We start from the raw sequence: 27,872 nt of genomic DNA, 5'->3' as shown, positions 1-27,872 counted from the left end.
GATGCTGTTACCTGCCCACAGTCATCCACTGACTCTGGGGGGCAGGGTTTGGCATGCTAAGTGTGTGCCAGCCAGCCAGGGGGCTCAGGCCTTTGTTACCTTCCAGGTTTGACACCTGAGATCATAGAACCATAGAATGATTTGGGTTGGAAGGGACCTTCCAGATCACCCAATCCCAACTCTCTGGCAGTAAGCAGAGACCTCTTCAGTTAGATCAGATTGCTCAGAGCCCCTTTCAACTTAACCTTGAACAGGAATGAGGCATCCACCACCACTGGCAACTTGTGCCAATGTCTCACCACCCTCACAATGAAGATTTTTTTTCTCCTAGAATCTCATCTAAATCTTCCCTCCTTCAGTTTCAACCATTACCTTACTCCTATCACTGCACTTCCTGACAAAGGCTCCCTCCCCATCTGTTCTGTAGGCCCCCTTAAGTACTGGAAGGCTGCTGGAAGGACTCTGTAGAGCTCTCTCTTCTCCAGGCTCCTTTCAGTGTGAGCAGCATCACTTGATTGAATCAGCCCATATTTTAAGCATGGACACTGGCCTGTGCCAACATATGCAGCTGATGCAGATCACTGCCTAGGGTGGTGATGGGCACACAGCAGCAGCACAGCATCTCCTCTGTCCCACAGCACGACCTGCTCTGTTAGATCCCCACCCCACTGCACCTTGCTCTGCCATCACATCCAGGCTACTCTAGGGTAGATGATTTGGGGCCCTGCCCCAGGTGCTGTGTAGGTGGTGAACACGCAGGAGGTGACTGCAGGTAGCTGTGTGACCTTTCAGGCTGCTGGTGCACGTGGAACCCCATGCCACTTTCCAGTCTTGGGGAAGAATGGCTGGAAAGCTGCCCAGCAGAGAAAGACCTGAGGGTGTTGGTCGACAGCCACCTGAAGACGAGCCAGCATGTGCCCACGTGGCCAAGAAGGCCTGCATCAGGAATTATGTGACCAGCAGGATCAAGAAAGTGATTGTCCCTCTGTGCTTAGCTCTGATGAGGCCACACCTTGAGGAGTGTGTTTCATTTTGGGGCCCTTGCTTCAAGATGGACGTTGAAGTGCTGCAATATGGCCAGAGAAGGGCAAAGAAGCTGGTGAAGGGTCCAAAGAACAAGCTTGGTGGGGATCAGCTGAAAAAAATGGGGTTGTTTAGTCTGGAGGAGGCTGAGGGGAGACCTCACTGCTCTCTACAACTCTCTAAAAGGAGGTTGGAGCCAGGTGGGGATTGGACTCTCAAGGAGCAAGCAACAGGACAGGAAGAAATGGCCTCAGGTAGCACCAGGGGAGGTTTAGGTTGGACATTAGAAGAAACTTCTTCTCTGAAAGGGTTCTCAGGACTGGCACAGGCTGCCCAAGGAGGTGGTTGAATGCCCATCCCTGGAGGTGTTTCAGAGGAGCAGAGATGTGGTGCTGAGGGGCATGGTTTAGCATCAGTCTTGGTACAGTCAGAGAATGGTTTGGCTGGATCATCTCTAAGCTCTTTTCCAGCAATTCCATGACTCCACGAAAGGCTGAGTCCCATGGCTGAGCCAGGCTCTCTCAGTCTCATCAGCTTCCCAAGCAGTGCTCAGCTCCGTGGCAGCTTGGCAGCTCTGGTTCCCCTCCCACCTCCAGCACAGCCCTGCCCCTCTCTGCACATCCCCGCCAGGCACTAAGACGCTGATGCTCCTCAGCATCACAGCCGCGCTCCCCGGGGAGCCCCTGCAGCTCTACAAATGGATGTGACCTACATGAACAACGCCCAGCAGCAGTCACCAGGAGCAACCTGTGCTGCTCTGCCACCAGCAGTCAGCTCCTGTTCGGCAAACACAAGCTGCAGGCACACAGCTGCCCAGCTGCAGGCTCCTGGTGTGCTGCAGCACAAATGCATTCATGATACTGCCATCAGTGGTGAGGAGCAGCCCGGCTCGGGGTGGAGATCCCAAACACAGACAGGATCATCTGTATCTGAGGTGTTAGCACCTTAAAGCACAGGGCAGCTGCAGTAAGCCTTGTGGAGATCAGCCAGGGCTAGTGTAGGGTCCTGCCTCTGGGGAAGAACAACCTCCTGCAGCAGTACAGGTGAGGGGGCACCTGCTGGGAAGCAGCTCTGCAGGGAAGGACTTGGGAATGCTGGGGGACAAGTTCCCTGTGAGCCAGCAATGTGCCCCAGTGGGCAAGAAAGCCAATGGTCTACTAGGGGCCATGAAGAAGAGTGTGGCCTTCAGGTCAAGGGAGAGTCACTTTCCTCACTACTCTGCCATAGAGAGGCCACATCTGAAGTGCTGGGTCCAGTTATAGAATCATAGAATGGTTTAGGTCAGAAAGGACCTCAAAGCTCATCCAGTTCCAACCCCTCACCATAGGCAGGGACATCTCTCACTAGAACAGGTCACTCAAGGCCTCATCCAGCCTGGCCTTGAATACCTCCATTTCTTGGCTCCCCAGATCAACAGAGACAAGGAACTACTGGAGAGCATCCTGCTGCTTCAGCTACAAAGATGCTGAAGGGACCTGGAGCATCTCTGTGAGGAGTAAAGCCTGAGAGCCCTGGTGCTGTTGAGCCTGGAGAAGAGCAGCCTCAAAGGGGATCTGAGCAATGCTCAGCAAGAGCTCAAGGGTGGGGGGCAAGAGAATGGGGCCAGGCTCTTGTCAGTGGTGCCCAGTGCCAGGACAAGGGGCAATGGGCACAAAGTGGATCACTGGAAGTTGGATTGGTCAGCCCAGGGAAGAGATTGAATCATCACCCCTGGGCATATTTAAAAGACATGTAGGCATGGTACTGAGGGCATGGCTTAGCAGCTGACTTGGGCTCTTTTCCAGCCTAAATGATTCTATGACTCTGTGACTTTTGATCAGTGCCTGTTGGACCAGGACAAAGGGGGATGGTTTGAAACTAAAGGAGGGAGATTCAGAATGGAGAGAAGAGAGAAAAGTTTGCCCCTGAGGGTGGTGAGAGCCTGGCCCATGTTGCCCAGAGAGGTGGGAGCTGCCCCATGGCTGGCACCATTGCAGGGCAGGTCGTTTGGGGCTGTGAGCAGCCTGCTGTAGCTGCTGATGTCCTTGCTGACTGGAGGAGGTTGGACTGGGTGAGCTTTAAAGGTCCTTTCCAACCCGCCCCACGCAGGAATTCCATGGTTTTGCTGCTGGTGGTACCTGGTCTTCCCCGTCCCTCAGATCCAAGTGCCTGCTAGAGAGGTGAGAGGCTTGGATATGGTCTTGGCCAGCCTGCTCTGGGTGACCCTGCTTTAGCCAGGGGTGTTGGACTAGATGATCCCCAGAGGTCCCCTCCAAGCCCCACAGTGGGATTCTGGGGTTCTGTGAGGTGAGCAGAGGGATCCTGCCTCCCAGCACCAAACAAGGACTTGCCCAGTCCCCAGGAAAAGATGAGCTCCTGGAAGAGCAAGCTTGGAGTTCCATGCACGTAGCTCTGATACCCAAGGTGCAAAGCTGCCTCCCACCTGAGCCTTCTGAGCTCGCTCAGCCTGGCTGTGAGAGCCGTGGGTGGTTTCCAAAGCACAAGCCCGTGCAGGGCTGGGAGAACCCTGCTCACCACTGGGTTTTTGGGGCTCGGCTCTCTCTTCCCACCCCCGGTTTCAGTACCTGCTGCAGAGATCACATCAGCTGTGTTCAGAGGGTGAAAACAGCCTGGAGGCAGCCAGGGCTCATGCATGGGCATTAGCAGCAGGGCAAAACTGCTGCACAGAGAGTGCAGAGAGGCCTGCAGCTCAGGGTTACCTGATGGCCTCTCATCTGCAGAACCAGCAGAGCTTGCTCCTCACTCTTCATCGGCAGGCTGTGAGGAAGAGCAGCACTCACCTGCCTTGCTGCTGGCCCTCCTCAAGGGTGTTCCAAAGGCAGGCAGCCCCCATGCAGCTTTAATGGGGGCACTGAGTGGAGGTGGCATCTCTAGTTCAGATGTGGTGAGCAGCTTTCTCCTGCCCTCAGCCAGCTAATTGGGTGGCACCCCGTTGGGGGGGTGGGTCCTGGTGACTCTGCAGCTGTCCCCCTGGGAACAATGCCACCATGACCTGTCAGTGCTTGGGCAGGGGTATAGGCAGGGAGATGGGTGGTGGAACAGGCAGGGAAAGGGGCAGAGGTACAGGCAGGGAGGTGGGCAGGGGTACAGGCAGAGAGAGAGAGGCAAGATTATAGGCAGGGAGGTGAGCAGGGAGGTATAGGCAGGGAGATGAGATGAGGTACTGGGAGTGGTACAGGCAGCAGCTTGACCTCGTTGGTTCTCCCAGACCCACCTTGCCCCTACGTGCCCACAGGGTGTGAGCCCCAGCAGTGGGCAGGGGCTGTTGAAAACACATTTCCACTCTGCTGCACAGATGTTCCCAGCCTGTGCCAAGAGAGCAGGAGAGGCTTAGACAAAGACAACATTGTCCTGTGGCCAAGCCCAGCAAGCATGTAGGAAGATTTCCCTTTTTTGTCATTCTTATTGTGATTTGGCAGCAGGGAAATGGATTTCTGCAGGGCCTGAATCAGTTCAGCTGTGCTCTATTCAGGAGTCTTTTCATCTGCTCATCCTAATATCCAAGTGTTCCCTGGCGCAGAGGCTCCTGCCCAGCCAGTTCCTCACACTGTCCTCTCACCCTGTCACCCTAACCAAACATCAGCTGGCCTTGTTTTCACATGCCCTCAGCTGTCTGGTGTGCAGGGCACCAGGGCAGCTCATACCATAACAAGGAATTTTCCATAATAGTGAGCAAGCCCTTCCCCACCTCTCTTTCTGTTCAGTCAGACACTGGAATCATCTCCCAGGGGAGGGAAGTGGTGGATTCCTCTACACTGGACAGTTTAACTCAGCTTGACAGGCTGCTGCTGGGCCAGCTCATTTCAGCTGCACCATCACCTAGAAAGGTTGGACCAGATGGTCCTTGGGTCCCTTCCAAGCTGGCACTCGCACTCTGGGATTTGGTATGACTCAGTCTGACATTTCATAGAATGGTCTGAGTTGAAAGAGACTTTAAAGATAATCCACTTCCAACCTACCTGCTATGGGCAGGGATGCCTCCCAGTAGCCCAGATTGCTCAAGGCCTTGAACACACAGGGAAGGGCATCCAATATCTCCCTGGGCAATCTGCTCCACTGACTCCCCACCCTCACTCTAAAGAATTTCTTCCTCAGCTCCAGTCTCAATCTCCCCCCTTCCAGCTCAAAGCCATTGCCCCTTGTCCTGTCACTGCTCTCCTGTAGCCCACTGGGTACTGGAAGGCTGCTCTAAGGTCTCCCTGGAGCCTTCTCTCTTCCAGGATGAACAGCCCCAACTCTCTCAGCCTGTCCCCACAGGAGAGGTTTTTCTTCCTCTGATCATCTTCATGGCCTCCTCTGCATCCGTTCCAACACTCCCATGACCTTGTATTGGGGGCACCAGAACTGGAGGCAGTGCTCCAGGTAAGATTCCCACTAGAGCAGAGCACAGGAGCAGCATCACCTCCCTCCTCCTGCTGGTCCCACTGCTTTCGAGGCAGCCCAGGATACGGTTGCTTTCTGGGCTGCAAAGTGCATTTCCTCCACCCCAAATTCCCCCGCAGTTGTAAGCCTGGTAACCAGAAGCCAGCAGCTTGAGGAGGCAGGAGCTGAAGGCAGGCAGAAGCCTCCAAAGCAGGCGGGTTTGGAGCGCAAGTGCTGGCGCACCCCAGCGCTGCCGCCCTGCTGCGGCGCCGATGAACGTTTGATTCAGCGCCGTGCTCGGAAGCAGCCGAAGAGGAGGGAAGGCGGCAAACCCGGGGTCGTAAAGAGGAAGAGCAGCATCGCAAGCGTTCCTGGAGCTCGCTCCAGCGTGCCAGCTGCTCTGCCGCGGCATAAACCGGTGCTACCTGTCGGCAAGGCAGCGCTGCCGGCTGCTCCGGGAGCCGGGCGGGCTCTGCCCACGCCCCGGGGCTTGGAAAGATGCTGCTCAGTACAAGTGCCAGCGCAGTTTGAAGTCCCTGGCCAACACGTGCTGTTGTCATTCCCTGTGCCAGCACTGCAGCCAGCAATCAGGGAGGTTCTCGGGGTCATTTCACTGCTCTCAGGGCTGTTAGTTGCTGCACTCTGTCGCAGCTTGCCAGGGTCCTCAGGAGAGCTACTTTCCTTATCTAATACTTTATAATTCTGGCAGGTTTGGGTTTTTTGGGCTGGATGTTGTTTCACTCTGACATTTCAGACTAGTTCCCTCATATGTGTTCATCAGGTCTCACTTTCTGTCCACACACTTCTAACTAGCCCTCCATTTCTGATCTGAATCTCTCAGTTTGGCTCCTGCCTCTCTGATTTTCCACCTCCCCTTTCTTTTCCTTTAGTTTTTTCCTTGTTTTCATTACTAAGTTGCTTTGGATTTCTGCTCCCACTTACATCAGCACAAAGCCCTGCTCGGGTTCCCTCTCTCACTGCTGGGTTGGCTGGGCTGAGATGCTGCCAGCAGGCTGGAGTGTCCAGCCAAAACCTAGCAGAGAGAAACAAGAACTTTGGTTTTCAGCAGCCAGAGAGATTTGATAAACTTCATTCTTCCCACACTGCGTGGAGCACAACCTGCCCTTGTTCAATAATTCAGAGAGAAAAGATCTCTGTGGCCTCACACAAATGCTCTGGTGGAATCCAGCCCCCACCTCATAAGGGTTCACAGCAGGACAGAGCTGGGGAAGCTGCTGAGGGTGCCAGGATTCTGCTTTATGAATCTGCTTTATGACCTTTGTGTAGGAGAAAGAAAGTGAATTTTAAGGATGCCTTTCCAAAAAGGAGCATTTTCTATATTGGCTTTATAAAGATGGATTTCACGAAGCTCTGGCCAGGAGGATGCAGAGAAATGAGCTTTAGCTGTGGCTGCAGAGCCAGCCTGAGAGGCAGACCTCTGAGCAGGAGGTGTCTGTAGATGGAGACTTGGCTCAGCTTTGATGCCATTCCCTGACTGCCCAAGACAGCGAGACCCTCCTGCAGTGCTCACAGCACTCCTTGGCCAGGCTGGCACCAGCCAGCTAGCACCTCTCGAGTTGATTTCTCCAGAGCCACACCCTGCACAAAGCCACCACATCACATCCCACCAGCCTGCCCAATCTGGGTGCTGCTGAGCCAAGGAACCAGTCTCCCAGGTCACAGGAGAGTATCTGTCCCATCAGGCAGGGCTGCTCCCATTTCATTCTCATCTCACTGAGAGGTGACAGAAGTGCTCAGGCTGGTCCCAGGGATAGAGATCTGGACCTCTGAGAAGGGGGCTGCTTTCCCAGGAGACCTGTCAGGGAGCAGAGGTGTCCCTACCAACTCCAGGCTTTCATGGGGCATGCCATACCCAGCAGAACTGGCTGAGGTGGAGAGGAAAACTTCAGCTGGGCTCATTCCTTTCTCCTATCCGGAGAAGCAGCCCCCCAGCCTAGGGCTGCCTGTGGTACAGCCATTTGTCCCCAGGGGATGCATAAGCAGGCAGCTGATCCCCCTCCATCTGCTTGGCATTGCCAGGCTGTGATGGATCGTGCCTGAGCTTACATCTGACCTTGGCAGCAGCTCACAGCCCTCTGCCCACTGCCTCTCTGCCCTCCTCTGTGCCCAGCAGCTGACAGCTGACAGCCTGACATACCCTGGGGATGTCACTGTCTCCCTGCCACCACCTTGCCTGAACTCACACTCAGTGACAGACCTCCTGGCCCTTCCTCCATCATTTTGTCACCCACATCACCACCAGCTGTGCCCAGGGCAGGGCTTAGGTCACATTCCCATGCCTGGGGTGCTTTTGGGGAGCAGGGAAGGTGAAGGGGAGGTGCCTGGCACAACAGTCCCTTCCCTGGGACCCGAGAACATGCTGCCAAGACCTGCAGGGATGGAAAACATCCTGCAGCACCCTCAGCTCAGCCCTCCAGGGACCCCCTCCCCGGCTCAGCAGCAGCAGCTCTTCAGGGAGCTCTGTGTGAGCCTGATGAGGCTACTCTCACTTAGTGCACCCCTGATTGGCAGAGAGACCTCCTGCCTGCTCCGTTCCTCCCCAGCCCCTTGCTGAGGACAGAAGCTGCCAGAGATGTGCTGCAGCTCGTGGGCACATAGGCTTGGTGGCAGAGGCAAACAGATCACAGACTCTCATGGTCAGGCTGTGTTGAGGGGGTTGAGTTAGAAGCAACAGCCTGTCCGCAGGGTGCAGCTGGCTGGAATGGGACTTGCTGCAGAAGAGGCTTGTCCTTGTGCCAGAGTGGTGCCATGGCACTGAGTCTTAGATCCCCAAGACTCAGCGTGGTGGGCATGAAGCTGACCACTGTCCCACTGTCCCAGATAAAAGCACTAAGGGTGGCAGGACTGGGGCACCTCACAGGGTGCTGTTGGGGCAGCTGGGGTGATGCTGGAGGGGACATGCTCGGGACTCCCAGGAAACCCTGGGGTCAATCTGGGGGCAGCAGGCTGTGGTGCCCCAGAGTGATGCTGGGGGCAAGGAGGTGATGCTGGTGCTGGTGTGGGGCATGGCTGGGACTCCCGGGAAAGCCCTGAGGTGACGCCGGGGGCAGCCGGGGCTCGGTGCCAGCAGCTCTCCGTTCCCCCCCCCCCCGCTCCTCCTCCTCCCGCTCGCTTCTCCTGGAGCCAGCCCGGCCGGGGGAGGAGCCGGAGCCGGCCTCGCACAAAACCTCCCTCCCGGCCCCTCCGGCCCCCGCACCGGCACCGGCACCGGCGGCGGGGGGTGGGGGGGGAGCAGCCCGGCCAGCGCCCGCCCCGGAGCCATGCGCGGCGCGGCGGAGCCGGTGGGGCCGGGGCAGGGCGGCGGCCGCCCGGGGCCATGAGCACGGCGGCGGCAGCGGGAGGGGGGCCGGGGCGGCGGCGGAGCGGCGGCGGCGGCGGCAGGCGGCGGCGGGGGCCACTGCGCTCCCTGGGCAGCCTGGCCGGGAGGCTGCTCCGCACCTGGGCGCGCCTGGCCGGGGGCCGCGGCAGGCACCGAGCCGCGCCGGAGGACGACGAAGGGGGCTTCCGAGGGGAGAACGGCCCCGGCGGGGAAAGGCGGCGGCGGCGGCGTCAGCAGCAGCAGCAGCCCGGAGAGGGAGCGGTGGTGACGGGGAACGGGAGCGGGGTGCGGGGGGAGCGGCCACCGGGCGCGCAGGGGCTGCGGAACCACGGCAACACCTGCTTCATGAACGCCGTGGTGCAGTGCCTGAGCAACACGGCCCCGCTGGCGGAGGTGCTGGCGCTGGGCCGCTACCGGGCCCCGGCGGGCCGTGCCGAGGTCACCCACCGGCTGGCGGCCCTGGTCCGAGCGCTCTGGACCCGCGACTACACCCCGCAGCTCTCCGCCGAGTTCAAGGTACGGAGCGGCACCGCCGGCCCCCGCCCTGCTCTCCCTGCGCATCCCCGCGGCCGCACCGGCACCCGCCGACACGCTCTGCCCCTCAGCACCCACTGGCATCCCCGTTCACGGCACCCCCAGCGCCTGTCAGACCCCTCCAAGCACCCAGTAGCTATCGGTGCCGCTCTCAGCACCCATCAGCACCGCTCTGAGCACCCAGCACCCGCTGACATCCATCAGCACCCATCAGCACCGCTCTGAGCACCCAGCACCCGCTGACATCCATCAGCACCCATCAGCACCGCTCTGAGCACCCAGCACCCGCTGACATCCATCAGCACCCATCAGCACCGCTCTGAGCACCCAGCACCCGCTGACATCCATCAGCACCCATCAGCACCCCTCTCAGCTCCCAGCACTCACTGCCTTCCCCGGCTCACAGGACCCACCAGTATCTCCCATCCCCAGCACCCAGTCAGGACCCCGTGCCCACATTGTCCCCATGCATCTTGCCCTGCCCTGCCAGATGCCCTGCTGTGCCCAGAGCCCCGCTGTGCCCCCAGCTCTGCTGCTGTCACCCTCTCTTGTCTGGGCTGCTGTCACCCAAGCTCTAAGCACCTCTGGTGAGCTCCCAGCCCCCAGGCCACCCCACGGAGCCCATGCGGGCTGTAATGGTGGGGTAGGGCAGGATGGTGTCTTAGGAGCCCAAGTTGGTGACCTGATGCCCCCGTCTGCGTGCCACATCCCTGCCAGGCGTATGTCAGTGTGGGTCAGGGTGTTTGGCACAGGGCGGTGCTTTCGGCCTGGCACTGCAGCTCACCATGCTCGGGGGGGGCGTGCCTGTGAGTGACATCCCAGCAGGGACCTGCTGCAGCTGAACTTTGCAAAGTGCATGGGGGAGCTGCCAAGCCCCGTCCTGGCTCAGGAGCTGGCATGAGCACGGGCACTCCCTGCTCTGCACCCTCTCTGTTCCCCAGGGGACCTCTTTGCCTTCCTTCCCTGCCTGGAGGGTGCCACACCCCACGGGCACTGCCAGGGGGTGATGTGTGCCACTGTGGAAGTTCAGTGCCTTTAATCTCCTTGCGGCAGTAGCCCCAGCTCTTGTGCTGGGCAGAGTTTCTGTGCCCTCTGCTCCCAAACGCACACGGTGCTTGGGCACAGGGCAAAACTAACCCCAGGGCTTCCATCTCTGCTTGGAATTCCCTCCTGCTGGGTGGGCATCTGCCTCTGCCAGGGGGTTCCACTCCATCTGCGGTTTTTAACTCTGCCTAAAGAAGGTTTCTAAATCCGAGCCGAGTCTGCGACTCCTTTCCCTTGATGCCCATCCACGGTGGCCTTGCTCCCTCTGCCTGTACTGGGATGTTGGTACTGGGATGCTGGTACTGCTGCGAGTGGGTCTGGGGGCGATGGGACCAGCAGGGTGGGTAATCAGAGGGGTCCTGCTTCCGGGTAGCTCTCAGTGAGGCTGGAGGTCTGATCCCTGTCCCGGCAAGTCTTGGTGTGCTGGGACATCCCCATGGGCAGCTGTGGTTTCTCCTCCCTTCTGGTGCTGGTTTGAGACTGAGCTCCTCAAACTGTCCTTTCCTGACTCTGAACAGCCACCCCTGGTCCAGGCTCAGAGAAGAGAACTTGGGGACCCCCAGTTCTGACTTTTGGCTGCTTCCTGAGGCTCCTCCTGGGGCTTGCTGCAGGGAGCAGGATTCCCAGACCCACACAGCTGCTTTTTGGGGGTCAGAGATGCATCCTGGCTCATGCTGCTAAGCTGGGTGCTGCTTACACAGCTCTTCCGGGCTGATGGCACCCTGGCATCATCTGCTGGTGGCACATACCCCTGGCTGACCCCCTGGGGCCACCTAAAACCCAGGCATGTAGTACCACTGGAACCTTGGTTCCAGGAGTTGGCAGGGCTTTGGGTAGAGAGGCAGAGCGACTGGCAGCACCCCCTCCACGACACTGCCCTCAGGAGGCAGGGGCTGCTAGGAACCCCCCTGGCACGTGGCTCCATTAGAGACATCTCTGATCCTCCTCCGTGGCCTGACTTCAGTCAGAGGGTGCTGAGGGCCAGGCTTTGGTGTGCTGAGCATCCCCAGCTTTGGGATGCAGGAGATTTGCTCAAGGCTCTCCCCTGTCTGGGGAAGCTGAGGCATGGGAGGCACTGGGCTGGCTGCTGGTGGTGGGGTGGTGCATACAGGCAGGGCCTGGGGCAGAGCTGTGGTTAGTTACTGGCATCATCTTGGCATCATCCTGACAGGACAAGGGACAATTTGTGGAAGCTGAGGAGGATTTTTTTTTCCCCTGTGAGGATGACAGAGTAGTGGAACAGGCTGCCCAGGGGGGTTGTGGAGTCTCCCTCTCTGGAGATGTTTAAGACCTGCCTGGATGCAATCCATCGTGACCTGCCGCGGTGATGCTGCTGTGGCAGAGGGGTTGCACTGGATGATCTCTCGAGGTCCCTTCCAGCCCCTGACGTTCGGTGATTCTGTGACCGTAAAGCAGGGGCAGCCACGCGGTGTGCCGCGGAGCTGCCGGCTGTGCCGGTGTCCCCGCTGTCCCCGGGGGGAGGGCAGCGTCCCGGCAGGGGCAGGACGGGTTTGAGAGGTGGGCGAGCAGCGTGCCCGCAGGCTCAGCAGCCTGGCACCCGTCTCTTGCAGAACATCGTCTCCAAGCACAGCGCGCAGTTCCGCGGCAACGCGCAGCACGATGCCCTCGAGTTCCTGCTCTGGCTGCTGGACCGCATGCACGAGGACCTGGGCACTGCTTCCCCTGCCCCGCAGACCCGTGGCCCCGAGGAGGTGGGTGACCCTCGATGGGGTGGCCACACAGCCTGGCTCGGGGAGAGGTGTGCGGGACCCAGGAAGTGAGGATGTCCCGGGAGAGGAAGGGCTGGGACTGTCCTCGCACCCTGGGATGGGAAGGTGGTGGGGGGGGAAGGCTGGCAGGGGCTGGGTGCTGAAGGGCTGGGCAGGGTGATTAGGGTGGCAGCAGGAGCCCATCCGGTTCGAGTGGGCACCCTGGTTCTTGGGGTTGCTTGCTCAGGAGGACCTCCACCACCTGCCTGCCTGCAGCTGAGCTAAGCCTGCTGTAATTACAGTGCTGGGGCTTTGCTGCTGGAGTGAGTAATTCTCCACCCATCTGTGCCCATGGCATCGCCCTGGCCCTGCTTGCTGCTGCCTGTTGCAGCAGCTGGGTTTGTGCAGCCAGGTGCTGCCCCTGCTTTGGGGGTGATGCCCACCTTAGGCACAGAGGTCCTGGGATCAGCTTTGTCCTCATTGTCCCTGTCTTCTGAGGCTGTGAGAGCCTTGGGGCTGAGAGCCTGCAGAAGAGCAGCCCCGGAGGGGATCTGAGCAATGCTCAGCAAGAGCTAAAGGACATGTAGGGGGCAAGAGGCTGGGGCCAGACTCTTGACAGTGGTACCCAGTGCCAGGACAAGGAGCAGTGGGCACAGACTGGAATCCAGGAGGTTCCATTTGAACAGAAGGAGAAACTTCTCTGTTGTGAGGGTGCTGGAGGCCTGGAGCAGGCTGCCCAGAGAGGTTGTGGAGTCTCTTTGTCTGGAGACATTCAAGTCCAATCTGGATGTGTTCCTGTATGACCTGCCCTGGGTGATGCTGCTCTGGCAAGGGGGGTTGGGCTCAATGATCTCCAGAGGTCCCTTCCAGTCCTCACCATTCTATGATCTTGGGACACTGTGGCTGTGGCCAAGGGGTGCAGATTTGGGACCTTGCAGGCAGCCTTTAGCCTGGCATGGGCACAGCTCCATCCCTCCCGGGTGGGCTTGGTCATGATGCCCATCTCTAAAGCCCCTGGCTAGGGCATGACTGGGGGTCTGCAGCCACCCCTGCACTGAGCTGAGCTGTCCTCAGCCCTGGCCACTTTTCCCAGGGGTCTGTAGACCCTGGCAGTGGGCAGCTCACCCTGCTTGTGAGACATGAGGTGCCAACACGTAGCCCAGCATCCTTGTTTGGGCTTAACCTCTCCCACCTTCTCATCCTTGTCTCAGCCCCTTCTGGGTGGTGCCACCCAAGTGGCCTCCACATGTCCATGTCCCTAGGGAGGAGGTGTCCCATGGATAAATGGCTTCAGAATGTCTGGATGAAGCTGGGCACACACATGCCCACCCTAATGTTGGGTAGCATGGGCTGAGGGGGGAGGGTTTATGCAGGTACTGAGCTCACCTGGTGGAAAGCAGAAGATGAGGATGTCAGTGGTCCAGGGCATGGACCAGCTGGGTAGGTTGGAGGGATGGAAATGTCCCCCTGGCTGTTTGATAGTGGCTTTGAGGTGTCTGCCATGACACCCAGAGGTCTCTGGGGCCACTCAGGGGAGAGGCAACGTTTGGCTGCCAGGAGAAAGAGGATTTGGGGAGGATTTTGGTGGGCAGTGTAGGGCATAGACACAGTCCAGGTCCCCTCTGTGCCATGCCAGATGGACTGCAGCCCTGGGCAGACAGCAAGGACACGTCAGGCTCAGCAGGACCTGGTACCAGCAGATGGCACAAGGAAAATCCTCCTCCTGGCCATGTAGTTCAATGATCTGCAGTCTTACTCAGCATGACTCCAAAACCTCCTCATCTTACCCCAAAACAGCCCAATCCTTGCCCAAGCTACTGAGGCTCCTTTCTGCAGCATCTTCAAGGTCTGTGTGTCTGAAGTAGGGGTGAAGGCAGTGGCTCCTGCCCCCTGCCTGTGGGGGTGAGGGGTCCCTGGAGTTCCCAGGGCAGCTGGCAGGGTGCAGGCAGGGAAGTGTCTCCTGACCAGGCAGCTTTGGTTGCGTGAGGTGGATACACCCCACGGTCCTGTTCCCTCTGGAGCAGAGCAGGACTTGCTTCTTGTGCTCCTCTGGGTGCAGAGCATGTCTCATCTCCTGCACCCAGTGCTAACATCCACAGCACCTGGCAGTGGGGGAACAGATGTGGGCACCCAGCTAGGGAGCTCCTCTGGCTGCAGTGGCTCAGGGTGCTGGGAGCTGCTGGATCAGGCCCTGCTCACCTCACTGTCCTGGGCTGAAGTAGGTGACAGGGTGGCATGGGGATGGGCTTGCTGCAGAGCAAGTGCTGCCAGCTTGGAGGATGCTGGGGCATGACACTGTGCCCATACCTGTGATGGATGCAGCCCCTGAAAGCACAGGTCTGGAGTCCTGGGTCAGGGTGCTGGGTGTCTTTCTTGGGCTTAGGGTGCTGTGCCAGGATGCTGTACCTGGGTTAAGTGTGCTGGGTGCAATGCCAGGTGTTGTGCCTGGGCTTGCTGCTGGTAAAGGCACTGTGGAAACACCCTGCAGCAGTGGGGCTGTTTGTCTGGGTGGCTTGGCAGCCTTCTACTGGCACAACCCGTGGGAGGGCATCGTGCCAGCTGGGGCTGAGTTTAGCTCTCTAGTTCTGGCTCAGATGCACGGACAGGGATGCCTGGACAGCATCCCACCACCTCACCCACCCCAGGTCTACAGGGATGCCTGGACAGCATCCCACCACCTCACCCACCCCAGGTCCCACAGCACAGCTGCTCCCAGCACCCATGGGTGCCTTTGCAGAGTGTGCCCAGGGGCCTGGGATTCTCCCTCCCAAGCCCACCTCAGTTGTTTTTATTCCTGCTGGAGGTGCCAATGCTGTGGGAGATGTCTGCTGACTGCAGGGGTTTGGACTGGGTGGGCTTTGAAGGTCCCTTCCCACCCAAACCAGTCTGGGATTCTGTGATGCTTGTGCTGCAGGAACACTGAAGCTGCGTGTGGATCCCCGGGACACATCCTAAACCACTCTGGATCCGGGGGCACTCCAGCACCTTACTGACCTCCTTGTCTCTTGTCCTCACAGCCTGTTGAGGATGGGAACAGTGGTGCCAGCAGCTCATCTCCAGCCACCAGGCATCCCCGTGGGCAGAGCTTTGTGCAGAGCCACTTCCAGGCACAGTACAGGTGAGTGGGGAAGGACAGATCCTGCCTGGCTGAGGCTTCACTGGCAGGTAGCTGGGGTCTGTGAACCTGGGAAACAGAGGAGCCAGGTGTGCTCAGCCCTGCAGGAGTCTGGCAGCTTCCACCCATCCATCTACCCATCCATCCATCCTCTCATCCTTCCATCCACGCACTCACCCACCCATCTATACTTAAAGGTCCTTTCCAACCCAACCCATTCTGTGGTTCTCACCTTGGGGCTGTCCCCAGCCTGTCCCAGAGCTGCCAGCATGGGGATGTCCTCACGTATGCCTGGCTGAGACTCGTGGGATGTGTGGGTGGGCCAGCATCTGGCCACCCCATCCTTGTGCCGTGGCACTGCAGGTGTGAGGGGGCACATCTGGCATCTCAAGTCCTTCTCCTCCCTGCATTAATCCTTGCCCTGGATGAAAAGAAGTCCAGTTCATGATCACTGTTTCTGCTCCCAGGGTTTATTAATTGCATGGCTGCTTCCTGGGGAGTTTGGTGGCTCTGAAGGTGACAGGTGACAGGGAATCGAGCTGGATTTGTTCTTTCTTTCATTTTAACTCACGTGGAATAAAAAGGAGGGGGAATGAAAGAACAAATAGGGAATGAAGAAGAGAGGGGAGGGGAGGTGGCTGCTGGCACAAAAAGGTTCATTGAAGCCAGGCTTTGGTGGGGCACCTCCAACGAGGTGCTGCGGAGATGAGGAAGTCTCCCCACTGGTGAGTGGACCTGCTCCTCCCTTGGTGGCTTTGTTCCAGACGGATGAGCTGGGGTCACCCCGAAGTCTCCAAGAGCCAAAAGCCACCTTGGAGTCTGTGAGCCCTTGGGATGGGGGAGCAGAATTTGGGGGCCATGAGAATGACAGAATCAGAGAAGTGTTTGGTTTAGAAAAGCCCAAGATCACTGACCCCACTGTGGCCACCGAACTGTGTGCCAGGTGCCATGTTCCTTGAACTCCTCTGGGGACAGTGACTCCACCACCTCCCTGGGCAGCCTGTTCCAGTGCCTGACCACTCTCCATCTGGAAGCTCCCCATCCTCCAGCTCTGGATTTCACTCTGGCTCCTCTAGCACCACTGCAGGTGCCCTTATTAGGCTTCAGAGTGAACAGACCATTGGGCACAGGCTGTGGTGCCTCATTCTGGCATGAGGTCAGGCAAACTTTGTATGATGCTGGGACCATTCCTGTGGGCTAGAACCACAGATTGCATTGGGTTGGAAGGGACACTCAAGGGTCATCTTGTCCAACCCCTCTTCAGTCATCAGGGACACCTCCAACTAGAGCAGGCTGCCCAGGGCCACACCAAGTCTGATCTTGCATGTCTCCAGGGGTGGGGCCTCAACTACACCCCTGAACAAACCGTTCCAGTGTTCTACCATCCTCGCTGTGCAGAACTTCCTCCTGGTGCCCAACCTAACTCTGCCCTGCTCCAATTTCAAACCATTGCCTCTCATCCTGCCACCACAGGCCCTCCCAAACAGTCCCTCTCCAGCTTTCTTGTGGGTATCTGACAAATAGTGAAAGGCCACCAGAAGGTCTCTCTGAAGCCTTCTTTTCTCCAGGCTGAGCAAGCCCAACTCCCCCAGCCTGTTGTCACTGAAGAGGTCTCCCAGCTCTCTGATCATCTTCATAGTACCCAGTACTGGTGGCAGAGCCTTGCAGGCCATAGTGGGTACCTTGGAGTTGCCATCCCCATGCTGATGACACACTGTGGTCATGTTTCACAGGTCCTCCCTCACCTGCCCTCACTGCCTGAAGCAGAGCAACACCTTTGACCCTTTCCTGTGCATCTCCCTTCCCATCCCCTTGCGCCAGACCAGGTGAGCCCAGCCCCGAGGGGCCACCACCACCAACCAATGGGCTTTGGGCTCTAATGAGAGTAATTTGCATATTTTAGGGTGAAGAACTAGTGGGGGAGGTGGTGGCTGTGCTGGGATGGGTGGTGGCCACAGTGGGACAGGCAATGGCTTTGTTGGGCAGGGTGATAGCTTTGTTGGGCAGGATGAAGGCTTCCCTAGGGCTGGGTGATGGCTTCACAGGAATGGCTGGTGGCTTCAGTGAGATGGGTGATGGCCACCACAGCAGGAGCAGTGTCCCAAGGGTGGTTGTCACTCCAGTCCATGCTGGACCCTGCGTGCAACTGTGGTCTCAGTTGGCACTGAGAGGTGTCTGTGTCCCCTCCCCGCTGTGCCCAGGGCTCTCAATGTCATCCTGGTGCTGCAGTGCGAGCGCCGGCGGTTCCTGCGGGTGGGACTGGCTGTGCCCCTCCTGGGCACCGTGGCCCAGCTGCGGGAGATGGTGGCCCGGGAGGGACACATCCCACCAGAGCAGGTAATGGGGGGGATGGGGGGCACGGGGAAGGGACAGGACCCCCTGAGGGCCACTGAGGTGCCAAGTGCTGTCCTACAGGTGATCCTGGCCGAGGTGTCCCCGCAGGGCTTCCTGCGCTCCCTGGGTGACTCGGAGGAGCTGGGTGCTGCTGGGGAGGGTGCTCCCCTCTACGCCTTCCAGCCGCCCCCTGCCCGCCACCCAGGTACCACAACCCCCTCCCCACTGGCTGGCAGCCAGGGCCTGCACAGCCTGGATTGGCTGGGAGAGGCCAGGGGTGGTGGGAGTGATGCTGGGATTTGTGGGACGTGGTGGCTCCCCTTGTGGTTGGTGGGTGAGAGGGTGTGCTGTGATTGGTTGGAGTCAGGTGTGCCCTGCTGTGATTGGTGAGAGTCTTGGTATTCCTGGTGTGTTTGGTGTGAGACAGGTGTGCTCTGCGGTGATTGGTTGGGGGCAGGTGTGCCCTGCTGTGATTGGCAGAGGCCCTGTCCTCTGGGCTGTGATTGGTGGCTGCAGGCAGGGGAATACAGGCAGTCCTCAGCAGCAGGCCAGGTGGGAAGTCCCCATGTTGGAGCCCACACACTAATTAATGGCACCCCCTTGACGACCCCACGAGCAGAGCAGGGCCCAAGGCTCACCCTGCCCTGCCCTGCCCAGGGTGCCCCCGCAGCCTGCCTGCCTCACCTGGGGCAGCCCAGCCCGAGGCCCAGCGCCCACTGCCCTCTGCTGCCCGCTCCTCCGACTGCCTGCACCGCGGAGCCTCTGGACGCGTCCTGCTGCTGCTCTGCAATGCGGTGAGCGATGGGCACCGCCTCGCCAGGTACTGCCTGAGCCATGCCCGAGCCTTGCCCTCCTTGCTGGCCATCCCCCTGGCGGGATGGGGCACAGGGTGTCCCCCTTCAGCCCGCTGTCCTCTGCTGTCCCCAGGTTTGGGCCACCACTCGTGCTGCGGGAGGAGCGGGGCACCTCCTGGGAGCAGCTGCAGCAGAGCATCCTGGGCCAGCTGCGGGTCCTGCTGCGGGCAGAGGTGTGGGCACAGGTGAGCTGGGGAGGGACACCAGTGTCATCTCCTTGGGGACAGGTCAGGGCTGCTGGCACTGCAGCTGTGAGGCGACAGAGCCAAGAGTGGTCATGGTGGCTCCATGGGTAGCCCTGGTGGCACCATCACTGTCTGTGGTGGAGCTCTGTGTGCCTATGGTGTCTCTGTGGATGGCCATGGTGGCACCATCACTGTCTGTGAGGTCTCCCTGGGTGGCTGTGGTAGAGCTGTGTGCCACCATAGTGTCTTCATGGAGGGCCATGGTGGAGCTGTGGGTGTCTGTGGTGTCTCTGGATGACCATAGTGCACCTGGTGATGTCTCCGTGGGTGGCTATAGTAGAACTGTGGACTTGGCATCTGTGTAGGTGGCTGTGGTGGATCTATGGGTGGCTATGGTGTCTCTATGGGTGGCTGTGCCAAGGTGGTACCAGCACTGGTTGTGCTGGCACCATGGGTGACCATGGTGGAGCTGTGCTTGGCAACAAGTCACCATGGGTGGCCAGCAGTATCGCCATGGCCGGTTGTGGTGGCCCTGGAGGTGGTTGTGTTGTTGGCACTGGTGGCTGATGACCATGAGTGGCCTTCTGACCCTGAGAGTGGTCATGCCTACACTGCCACCTGTGGTGTCAGAGTGTGTGGCCAGTGTCCCCTTGAGTGGCTGTGGTGTGCCTGTGGCTGGTCATGTTGTCACTACCGATGGCTCATGGTGTCCCCGTGAGTGACCATAGCATCACCATGGGTGGCCACAGCTCCCACAGCACAGACTCCTCTGCCCAGCCACCCTCCCCAGCACCCAGGTGCCACCACTCTATGGCCACTGATGTCCCTGAGATGCTCCTATGCCGTACCACAGCCAGTGGGATGTTACCTCCCAGCCCCATGTCCCTGTCCTTAGCTGTCCCCTGTCAGCCTGGCCACTGGGACTAAAGGAATCTGATGTGGAGGCTTTTGTTGTCCTGTGTCACAAAGTGTGGGTGCTGCTGGAGGGCAGGGAGGACTCTGCCCCACAGCCAGCTCCACAGCCCCTGTCCCCTCGCAGGGCATGGGTGTCCCCCTCTTCCGCATCCGCCTGGCTGAGGGCATGGAGCCCTGCACCTACCTGTCCCCACAGGACCCCCATCCCCTCTGCCACCCTGCCATCGACAGGTAAGGGCACTGCAGTGGCAGAATTATCCCCAGCCTCTCCCCTGCTTCCTTGGAGGCGGCTGGTGGTGTCACCATGGGTGGTCACAGTGTCCATCTGAGTCGTGGTCAGTGGTGTCACTATGGATAGCCACAGTGTCCCTGTGAGTGGCCATGCTGTGTCTGGTTGTGTGGGTGCCGTGAGTAGCCAAAAAGGTGTTCCTGTGATGGCCACATGGATGGTCACGGTGTCCTGTGGGTAGCTTCATGGGTGCCATGGGTGGCCAAAAAGCTGTCCCTGTGGCTGGCCAATGTAGCCATGGGTGGCCACCACTCCCTGGGTCCCCAGCCCCATGGCCCCACTGTGGATGATAGGGAGGTGGTGTCCACCCCTGCCTGCCACTGTGTGCAGGTCAGGAGATTGTCCCACAGGGACAGGGAGCTTTGGGGCACATCTCACCTCATCCTCACCCCCCAGAGCCCTGCAGCTGAGCGGGTCAGGTGGCCCTCCCCACGTGAAGCTGATGGCAGAATGGGACCTGAACACCAAAGAGCGGTGAGTGCCATGCACCCAGAGGTGGCTGGGGGCACCCTCCTCGACCCTCCATGGTGCCACTTGAACACAAGTCCTGTGAGGAGCAGCTGGGGCTGTTCAGCCTGGAGAAAATAAGGCTGAGGGGAGACCTCATGGCCCTCTGCAACTAGTTCAAAGGAGACTGAAGCCAGGTGGGGGTCGGCACCAGAGGAAATGGCCTCAAGTGGCCTCAAGGGAAGTTCAGGTTGGATATCAGGAACAATTCCTTCCCACCAAGGGAAGTTCTCAGGTGCTGGCTCAGGCTGCCCAGGGAGGTGGTGGAGTCCCCATCCTTGGAGGGCTCTCAAAGCCCTGTAGATGTAGTTTAGCGGTGGGGTTGTGAGCTCTGGGCGACCTGGTGAGCTTCATGGTCTCAGAGGTCTCTCCCAGCCTCACCGCTTCTGTGGTTCTGTCCCCCCACTCCACGCAGCCTTTTTGGCAGCATCCAGGAGGAGGCGGTGGAGGACGCGGAGAGCGTTCGGCTGCAGCAGCAAGCGCACCGCCAGCAGCCCAGCTGCACGCTGGACGAGTGCTTCCAGCTCTACACCAAGGAGGAGCAGGTAAGGGGCACCCCGGGCAGTGGGCACCCTGCACCCAGCAGAGAACCGCCAGCCAGGGTGAGCCTTGCCTGGGGCTTGGTGTCTGCGGTGGCTTTGGAGGGGTGCGGGGAGGCGATGGGGAGGGAGGTGGCCGTGGCATGTGATGTTCCCAGCTGGCCCCGGACGACGCCTGGCGCTGCCCGCACTGCAAGGTGCCCCAGCAGGGCACGGTGAAGCTGAGCCTCTGGACGCTGCCCGACATCCTCATCATCCACCTGAAGCGCTTCCGGCAGGTGGCTGAGCACCGGCACAAACTCACCACGCTGGTGAGGTTCCCCCTGCGGGGGCTGGACATGGCCCCGCATGTGGCACAGCGCGGCCAGGCCGGGGGGCAGCTGGTGGGGCGCTGGGCATCCTGGCAGCCTTCGCTCTGCCTGCCCCCGAGCTGCCCCCGAGACTACCTCTACGACCTGTACGCCGTCTGCAACCACCATGGCAGCATGCAGGGCGGGCACTACACGGGTGAGGGGGAGCAAGGCTTGCGGGGCACAGCGTGAAGCGGGGGGGCACGGCACAGGGCGTGCAAGTGGGTGTGGCGGGTTCAGGAGGTCGCTGAAGGGTTGTGGCATGGGGCGAGATGTGGGGCTGGTGGGGGTCACTGAAGGGTTGTGGCATGGGACGAGATGTGGGGCTGGTGGGGGTCACTGAAGAGTTGTGGCATGGGACGAGATGTGGGGTCACTGAAGGGTTGTGGTATGGGACGAGATGTGGGGCTGGTGGGGGTCACTGAAGGGTTGTGGCATGGGACGAGATGTGGGGCTGGTGGGGGTCACTGAAGAGTTGTGGCATGGGACGAGATGTGGGGTCACTGAAGGGTTGTGGCATGGGACGAGATGTGGGGCTGGTGGGGGTCACTGAAGGGTTGTGGCATGGGACAAGATGAACTAGGGGACAAGTGTGAGACTGCAGGCAAGGAGTGGGGTTTGAGAGAGCACTGGAGGAGTGTGCTGCGGGGCATGGTGTTGGGTTTGGGAGGGCACTTCAGAGTGTGTTGGGGGGCACAGTGGGAGGTTGGGGGGTTGCTGCAGATGATGGCCGTCAGCCAAGGTATGGGGCTTGGTGGGGGGCACTGCAATGGCATGGTGTGGTGGGGTTTGGGGGACACTGCAGTGGTTGTGCTTCGGGGTACAACATAAGGCTGGGGGGGGGCTGAAGGGGGTATGCTGTGGGGCACAGTGTGGGAACCTCTGGGCTCTGCTCAGGGAGCAGCATGGAGCTGGGGCACACCTCAGGATGTCTGCTACATGGCGGTGGGGCATGCCTCCTTCAGCAACATCATGCACCTCCAGGTGTCAGTGTGCTGTGGGGCTCATGTGTGTCCCCCCTCACCCCTTCATGTCCCCCTCCCCAACCCCGTGCACCCCCCAGCCTACTGCTGCAACGCCCTGGATGGGCGCTGGTACAGCTACGACGACAGCCGCGTGGAGGGGGTGCGGGAGTCGGAGGTGAGCACCCGCAGCGCCTACATCCTCTTCTACCAGCGCCGCCACGCCGGCAGGGGTGAGCCCCCAAACCTCCCTGCACCCCGCGGGCACCACGCCTGGCACGTCCCCGCACACACAGCACACGCCGCAGGGCTGGGCACACAGGGCACTGATGGGTGTGCGCAGGGGCTCGCCTGCAGGTGGGCATGCACACGGCACATGTGGGGCAGGCAGGGGTGCATGCAGAGTGCACACATGGACACCGGGGCACGTGTTTGGAGGGTAGGGCGGGCAGGGGTGGACACACAAGGCATGCAGGGCTGGGCACACATGTGTAGGGATGTGTGTGCATGGGGTGGCAGGCAGAATGGGCACAGCATACATGGCACAGCACACAGGGATGGTAGGGCAGGCATGCAAGTACACAGCACGCATGAGCGTGGACACATGTGTGCACTTGTGCCTGACCAGCTCAGCAGGCACATAGATGGGCACAGCACAGCTGCATGCATGTGAATACACATGGAAGTGTGTGCACTCTTGTGCAGGGGCAGGTCAGCAGGCACACAAGTGGGCACAGCACAGCTGCATGCACAGACAGGAGGCATGGACACGTGTGCACACCCATGGGTGGGCGGTGTGGCAGCCACATACGCAGGTGCAGAACGCACACGGACAGGTGTGCACACCTGTGCACGGGCAGCACGGCAGGGAGGGCTGCACGTACACACAGAGCACAGCCGTGGAGGGTCTGTGCAGGCACAGAGGGGCATGGGCATGCATGCACATGTGTATGGACAGTACAGCAGGCAGGGATGCACACACAGACCTCACACACATGCACATGAGCATGTGTGCACACACGTGTGGGCAGCACAGCAAGCAGACCTGTGGACAGCACACATGTGGCAGGCATGCACATGTGGACACACGCACAGGTGTGGACAGTTCAGCAGCCACACGGACAGCACAAACATGCAACATGGACATGTGTGCACGCGTGTGCATGGGCAGTGTGGCAGGCAGGGCTGTGCATGCACACACACACGTGTGCCACACCCCTGCAGGCCTGCATGCGCACACGCAGCACACAGGCATGCCCGTGGATGTGTCTGCGTGTGTGCAGGGGCGGTTTGCAGATGCACACTCACAGAGCCTGGCCAAGCACACATGCACATGCCATGCAGAGTGGCACACGTTGTGTCCATACAGCATCCCACACGTGCCTGGCACAGCCCAGCTGAGGGCATGTGCGAGCACATGTGTGTGCCACCAGGTAGGACAGCTGGGACATGGAGCATGGAATTGCTTGGGCTGGGAAAGCCCTCCAAGACAAGTGAGTCCAATCATCAACCTGAGACCGCCGTGGGCACTAAACCGTGTCCCCATGTGCCATGCCTATGCCATGAACCATGAGAAGCACACACAGACGTGCACATAGCTGCCACCACACGGCACATACACATTTCCCGTGCCCACGCAGCTGCTCACTGCCCTGTGCTCCCAGTGCTGCCCACCCTGGGCTGTGGGCACAACGGGACCCTTGGCCCTGCTGCCAGCCCAGCTTCCTGGTCCCACTCCCACAGGCTCGGCCACCTCCTCGCTGTCTCGCCACTGGCTGGCTCGCCTGGGCAACAGCACCCGCGCCACGGCCTCGTCTCCCTCGGCCACCCAGCTGTCCCCGCCTGGCACCCCCGATGCCACCCTGGAGAAAGGTGATGCTGAGCTGCCCCCCGCCCCTATCCAGCACTCAGGGTGGCACCCACCCCGCGCCCTTCCTCTGATTGTCTCTCTTCGTTGCAGGTGGCTTCGAGGCCAGGCCGCTGGTGCGGGGTGTGCAGGGTCGCAGCCTCAGTGTCAAGCTGTCCCCGTCCCGCAGCCCGCCCCGGGCCGGGCCCCCGCGCTGGTCCTTCTCGGGCAGGGAGCGGGCGCGGCCGGGGGAGCTGGTCACGTACCTGGAGTCGGGGCGCAGACCCCGCTGCACCCGCCGTGCCCTGCTGCCGCTCGCCTCGGGGGGGGACAGTGGCCCCGACACCCCTCTGACCTCCAGCCCTGTGCCAAGCGACCCCCCAAAGCAGGGCCTGGGCACCGCCCGAGCTGCCCGACAGCCCTTGCGTGTGCCCACACTGCGTCGAGCTGCCAGCGCCGGTGCCGAGGGATCCCTGCGGCTGCCCCCCAAAAGCCAGAGCAGCCCCAGGGTGCTGCGGGCAGAGGGGGACACGAGTGCCCCTGTGAGCGTCCCCCCAGTTCAGCTGTCCCCCCAGCCAGTGGCAATGGCGAGGTCACAGAGCTCGGCCAGTTTGCCCCCACGCCCCAAGGGGGTTCTGCGGCGATCAGCATCGCTGGGTCGGGGCGCAGGGGGCACCCCCTTGCTGCCTGCCCAGGGCCCCCCCGGTGCCACACTGCAGAGGGGACGGCAGCCCCTGAGCTCGCTGTGCCCCCTACCTGTGCCCGAGTCCAGCTTCTGAGCCATGACTGGGGCATCACCATTTGTGACAGCCCAAACTGGGGGAGCCCAGGCTGGGACCATCCTGAATGGGAGGTTTCCAAACTGAGGGCTTCTGAACTGGGGGGGCTTCCAAACTGGAGCCATCCCAAAACAGGGGCTCCTGGAATGGGGGCTCCTAAACTGGGATCATCCTGAACTGGGCACTTCTCAATTGGTGGCTCCCAAACTGGGTGTTCCTAAAGTGGAGCTATCCCAAACCAGATGTTTTTGAACCAGGGGTTCCTGAACTGGGACCATCCCTAATCAGGATCTCCTGAACTTGGACCATCTTGGATTAGTGGCTCCTGAACCAGGGGCTCCAAAACTGGGGCCATCCCTAACCAGAGGCTCCTGAAACCAGGGCATGCTGAACTGGGGGCTCCCAAATTGGTGGCTCCTGACCTGGGAGCTTAAAATCTGGAGCCATCCTGAACCAGGGTTCTTGAACTAGGGGCTTCTGAACTGGGACCATCTCTAACCAGAGGCTTCTGAAATGGGGCCATCCTGAACCAGGTGCTCTCAAACTCAGGCTTATCCCTAACTGGGGATGTCTCAACCCAAGGGCTCCTGAACCATGGGATCATAACTATGGACATCCCAAAGCAGGGTCATCCTGAAACAGGAACATCCCAACCTGGGACATGGGTGGCATCTGGACCCAAGGGCTCCCAAACTGGGGGTCTTCACATATCCCAAAGCTGTGTCATCCCAAATTGGAGGCTCTCAAGCCAGGGGCTCCCAAACTGGGACCATCTCTAATCAGAGACACCTAAATCAAGGCATCCCAACCCAGGGGCATCTCAAACTGGGATTAATCCTGAAGAGGTGTCTCAAAGCAGGGACATCCCATCCCAGGGCATCCCAAACTGGGATTAATCCTGAAGAGGTGGCTCTCAAAGCAGGGACATCCCAGCCCAGGGACATCTCAAACTGGGATTAATCCTGAAGAGGTGGCTCTCAAAGCAGGGACATCCCAGCCCAGGGACATCCCAAACTGGGATTAATCCTGAAGAGGTGGCTCTCAAAGCAGGGACATCCCAGCCCAGGGACATCTCAAACTGGGATTAATCCTGAAGAGGTGTCTCAAAGCAGGGACATCCCATCCCAGGGACATCTCAAACTGGGATTAATCCTGAAGAGGTGGCTCTCAAAGCAGGGACATCCCAACCCAGGGCATCCCAAACTGGGATTAATCCTGAAGAGGTGTCTCAAAGCAGGGACATCCCATCCCAGGGACATCCCAAACTGGGATTAATCCTGAAGAGGTGTCTCAAAGCAGGGACATCCCAGCCCAGGGACATCTCAAACTGGGATTAATCCTGAAGAGGTGTCTCAAAGCAGGGACATCCCATCCCAGGGACATCCCAAACTGGGATTAATCCTGAAGAGGTGGCTCTCAAAGCAGGGACATCCCAGCCCAGGGACATCTCAAACTGGGATTAATCCTGAAGAGGTGTCTCAAAGCAGGGACATCCCAGCCCAGGGGCATCCTGAACTGGTGTCTCTATATCCAGGGACATCCCAGCCCAGGGACTTACTGGCTTGAGGAGCATCACCCACTCACGCCCCGTGCCCCTTCCTGGGGTGGGTGAGTGGGCAGGGGGTCTCCTCCAGCCCCTTGTCAGCAGAGTATTTATTGATCCCAGGAGAGCTTCACGCTGCAGGCGCTTTTTGTTTTCTAAAAGGCGCCTGTCTGGGGGCGGGCAGGGCCCCCGCACCAGGTCTATGCAACAGGCGATTCTCCAGCCAGCTTTTGTACGCGGGGCTGCGGCCCCACCGCCGGCGGTTTCTATTAAAGACACCAGAAGGAGCCTTTGGTCAGCATCTCCGTCAGTCACCCGGCTGAAGGGGCAGAAAGGACCTTCCCCTGGTTTGCTGACAGTAGCACCCTGGGAGGAGTGAGTGGCTGGCACCCGTCAGGCTGTGCTGCCAGTCAGCGAGGCATGGGCACAGACAACCTCACGAAGTTAACAAGGGCGAGTTTAGGGTCCTGCACCTGGGGAGGAACAACCTCCTGCAGCAGCACAGGGGAGGGGGGACCTGCTGGGGAGCAGCTCTGCAGAGAAGGACCTGGGAGTGCTGCTGGACAAGCTCCCCATGAGCCAGCAGTGTGCCCTTGGGGCCAAGAACGCCGACGGTGTCCTGGAGTGCATGAAGAGGAGCGTGGCCAGCAGGTCAAGAGAGGTTCTCCGCATCTGCTCTGACCAAGTAAGGGCACACCTGGAGTCCTGGCTCTAGTTCTGGGCTCCCCAGTTCAAGAGAGACAGGGAACTACTGGAGAGAGTCCAGTGGAGGCTGCAGAGATGCTGCAGGGTCTGGAGCAGCTCTGTGAGGAGCAAAGGCTGAGAGCCCTGGGGCTGAGAGCCTGCAGAAGAGCAGCCCCAGAGGGGATCTGAGCAATGCTCAGCAAGAGCTAAAGGAGCTGTGGGGATCAAGAGGCTGGGACCAAACTCTTGTCAGTGGTGCCCAGTCCCAGGAAAAGGGGCAGTGGGCACAAACTGCAAGCCAGGAGGAGACAGTTCTTTGTTGTGAGGGTGCTGGAGGCCTGGAGCAGGCTGCCCAGAGAAGTTGTGCAGTCTCCTAGTGTGGAGAGCTTCCAGCCTCAGCTGGGCATTGTGCTCCTGGGCAAGCTGCTTTAGCAGGGGGAGTTGGATTGCATGATCTGCAGAGGTCTCTTCTATGTTCCATCAGGATGATTCCCAATCCAGACTGGGATGACCCTAAATCCAGACTGGTATCTCCTCAAATCTTGGATGTGACTATCCCAACTCCAGCCTGAAACCACCTCAACCAAGCCTAGGATCACCCAAAATCCAGGCTTGGACCATCCCAAATCAAATATGGGACCTGCCCAAATGCAAACTCAGACTACCTCAAATTGAAGGTGGAACCATCCCAAATCCAGCCTGGAACCACCTCAAATCCTGGCTGCAAACATTTGGTCTTCGATCACCACAAATCCAGGTGGGGACCACCTCAAATCCAAGCTGAGATCAAATCCACGATGGCACCACCCTAAATCCATCCTGGAACCACCTCAAGTCATAGCTGGAACCTTCTCAAATGTGGTCTTAGACTACCCCAAACCCAGGCAGTGACCACCCCAAATCAGGGCTGGGATGACCCAAATCTGCATGGGCACCACCCCACTCCTGTCACTGCCCC

At 59.7% G+C, this 27,872-nt stretch overlaps 1 protein-coding gene across 1 annotated transcript; it reads left to right on the top strand.

Annotated features, from left to right (window-relative positions):
- Positions 1-841: 841 nt before the first annotated feature.
- USP43 (ubiquitin specific peptidase 43) lies at positions 842-26,517 on the top strand. The gene is made up of 17 exons (XM_064151833.1): positions 842-1,124; positions 5,526-5,816; positions 8,457-9,241; positions 11,875-12,015; positions 15,030-15,130; positions 16,861-16,953; positions 17,329-17,464; positions 17,543-17,666; positions 18,119-18,281; positions 18,389-18,500; positions 19,540-19,646; positions 20,101-20,178; positions 20,627-20,756; positions 20,909-21,257; positions 22,164-22,295; positions 23,806-23,934; positions 24,023-26,517. The coding sequence occupies exons 1-17, from the start codon at positions 842-844 to the stop codon at positions 24,685-24,687; spliced, it is 3,819 nt and encodes a 1,272-aa protein (XP_064007903.1). The 3' UTR covers positions 24,688-26,517.
- Positions 26,518-27,872: the final 1,355 nt, after the last annotated feature.

Source organism: Pogoniulus pusillus, chromosome 11 (genome assembly GCF_015220805.1).
Source record: "Pogoniulus pusillus isolate bPogPus1 chromosome 11, bPogPus1.pri, whole genome shotgun sequence".
In the NCBI taxonomy this organism is placed as follows: Eukaryota; Metazoa; Chordata; class Aves; order Piciformes; family Lybiidae; genus Pogoniulus; species Pogoniulus pusillus.
Note: the sequence above shows the minus strand (reverse complement) of the source record. Positions and strands in the feature narration are given on the sequence as shown.

Coding starts and splice junctions, on each gene's coding strand:
- USP43 (XM_064151833.1), top strand. CDS start 842: ATGGCTGGAAAGCTGCCCAGCAGAGAAAGACCTGAGGGTGTTGGTCGA. Junction 5,817..8,456: donor TAAACCGGTGCTACCTGTCG/GCAAGGCAGCGC, acceptor CGCCGGGGGCAG/CCGGGGCTCGGTGCCAGCAG. Junction 21,258..22,163: donor GCAGGGCGGGCACTACACGG/GTGAGGGGGAGC, acceptor TGCACCCCCCAG/CCTACTGCTGCAACGCCCTG.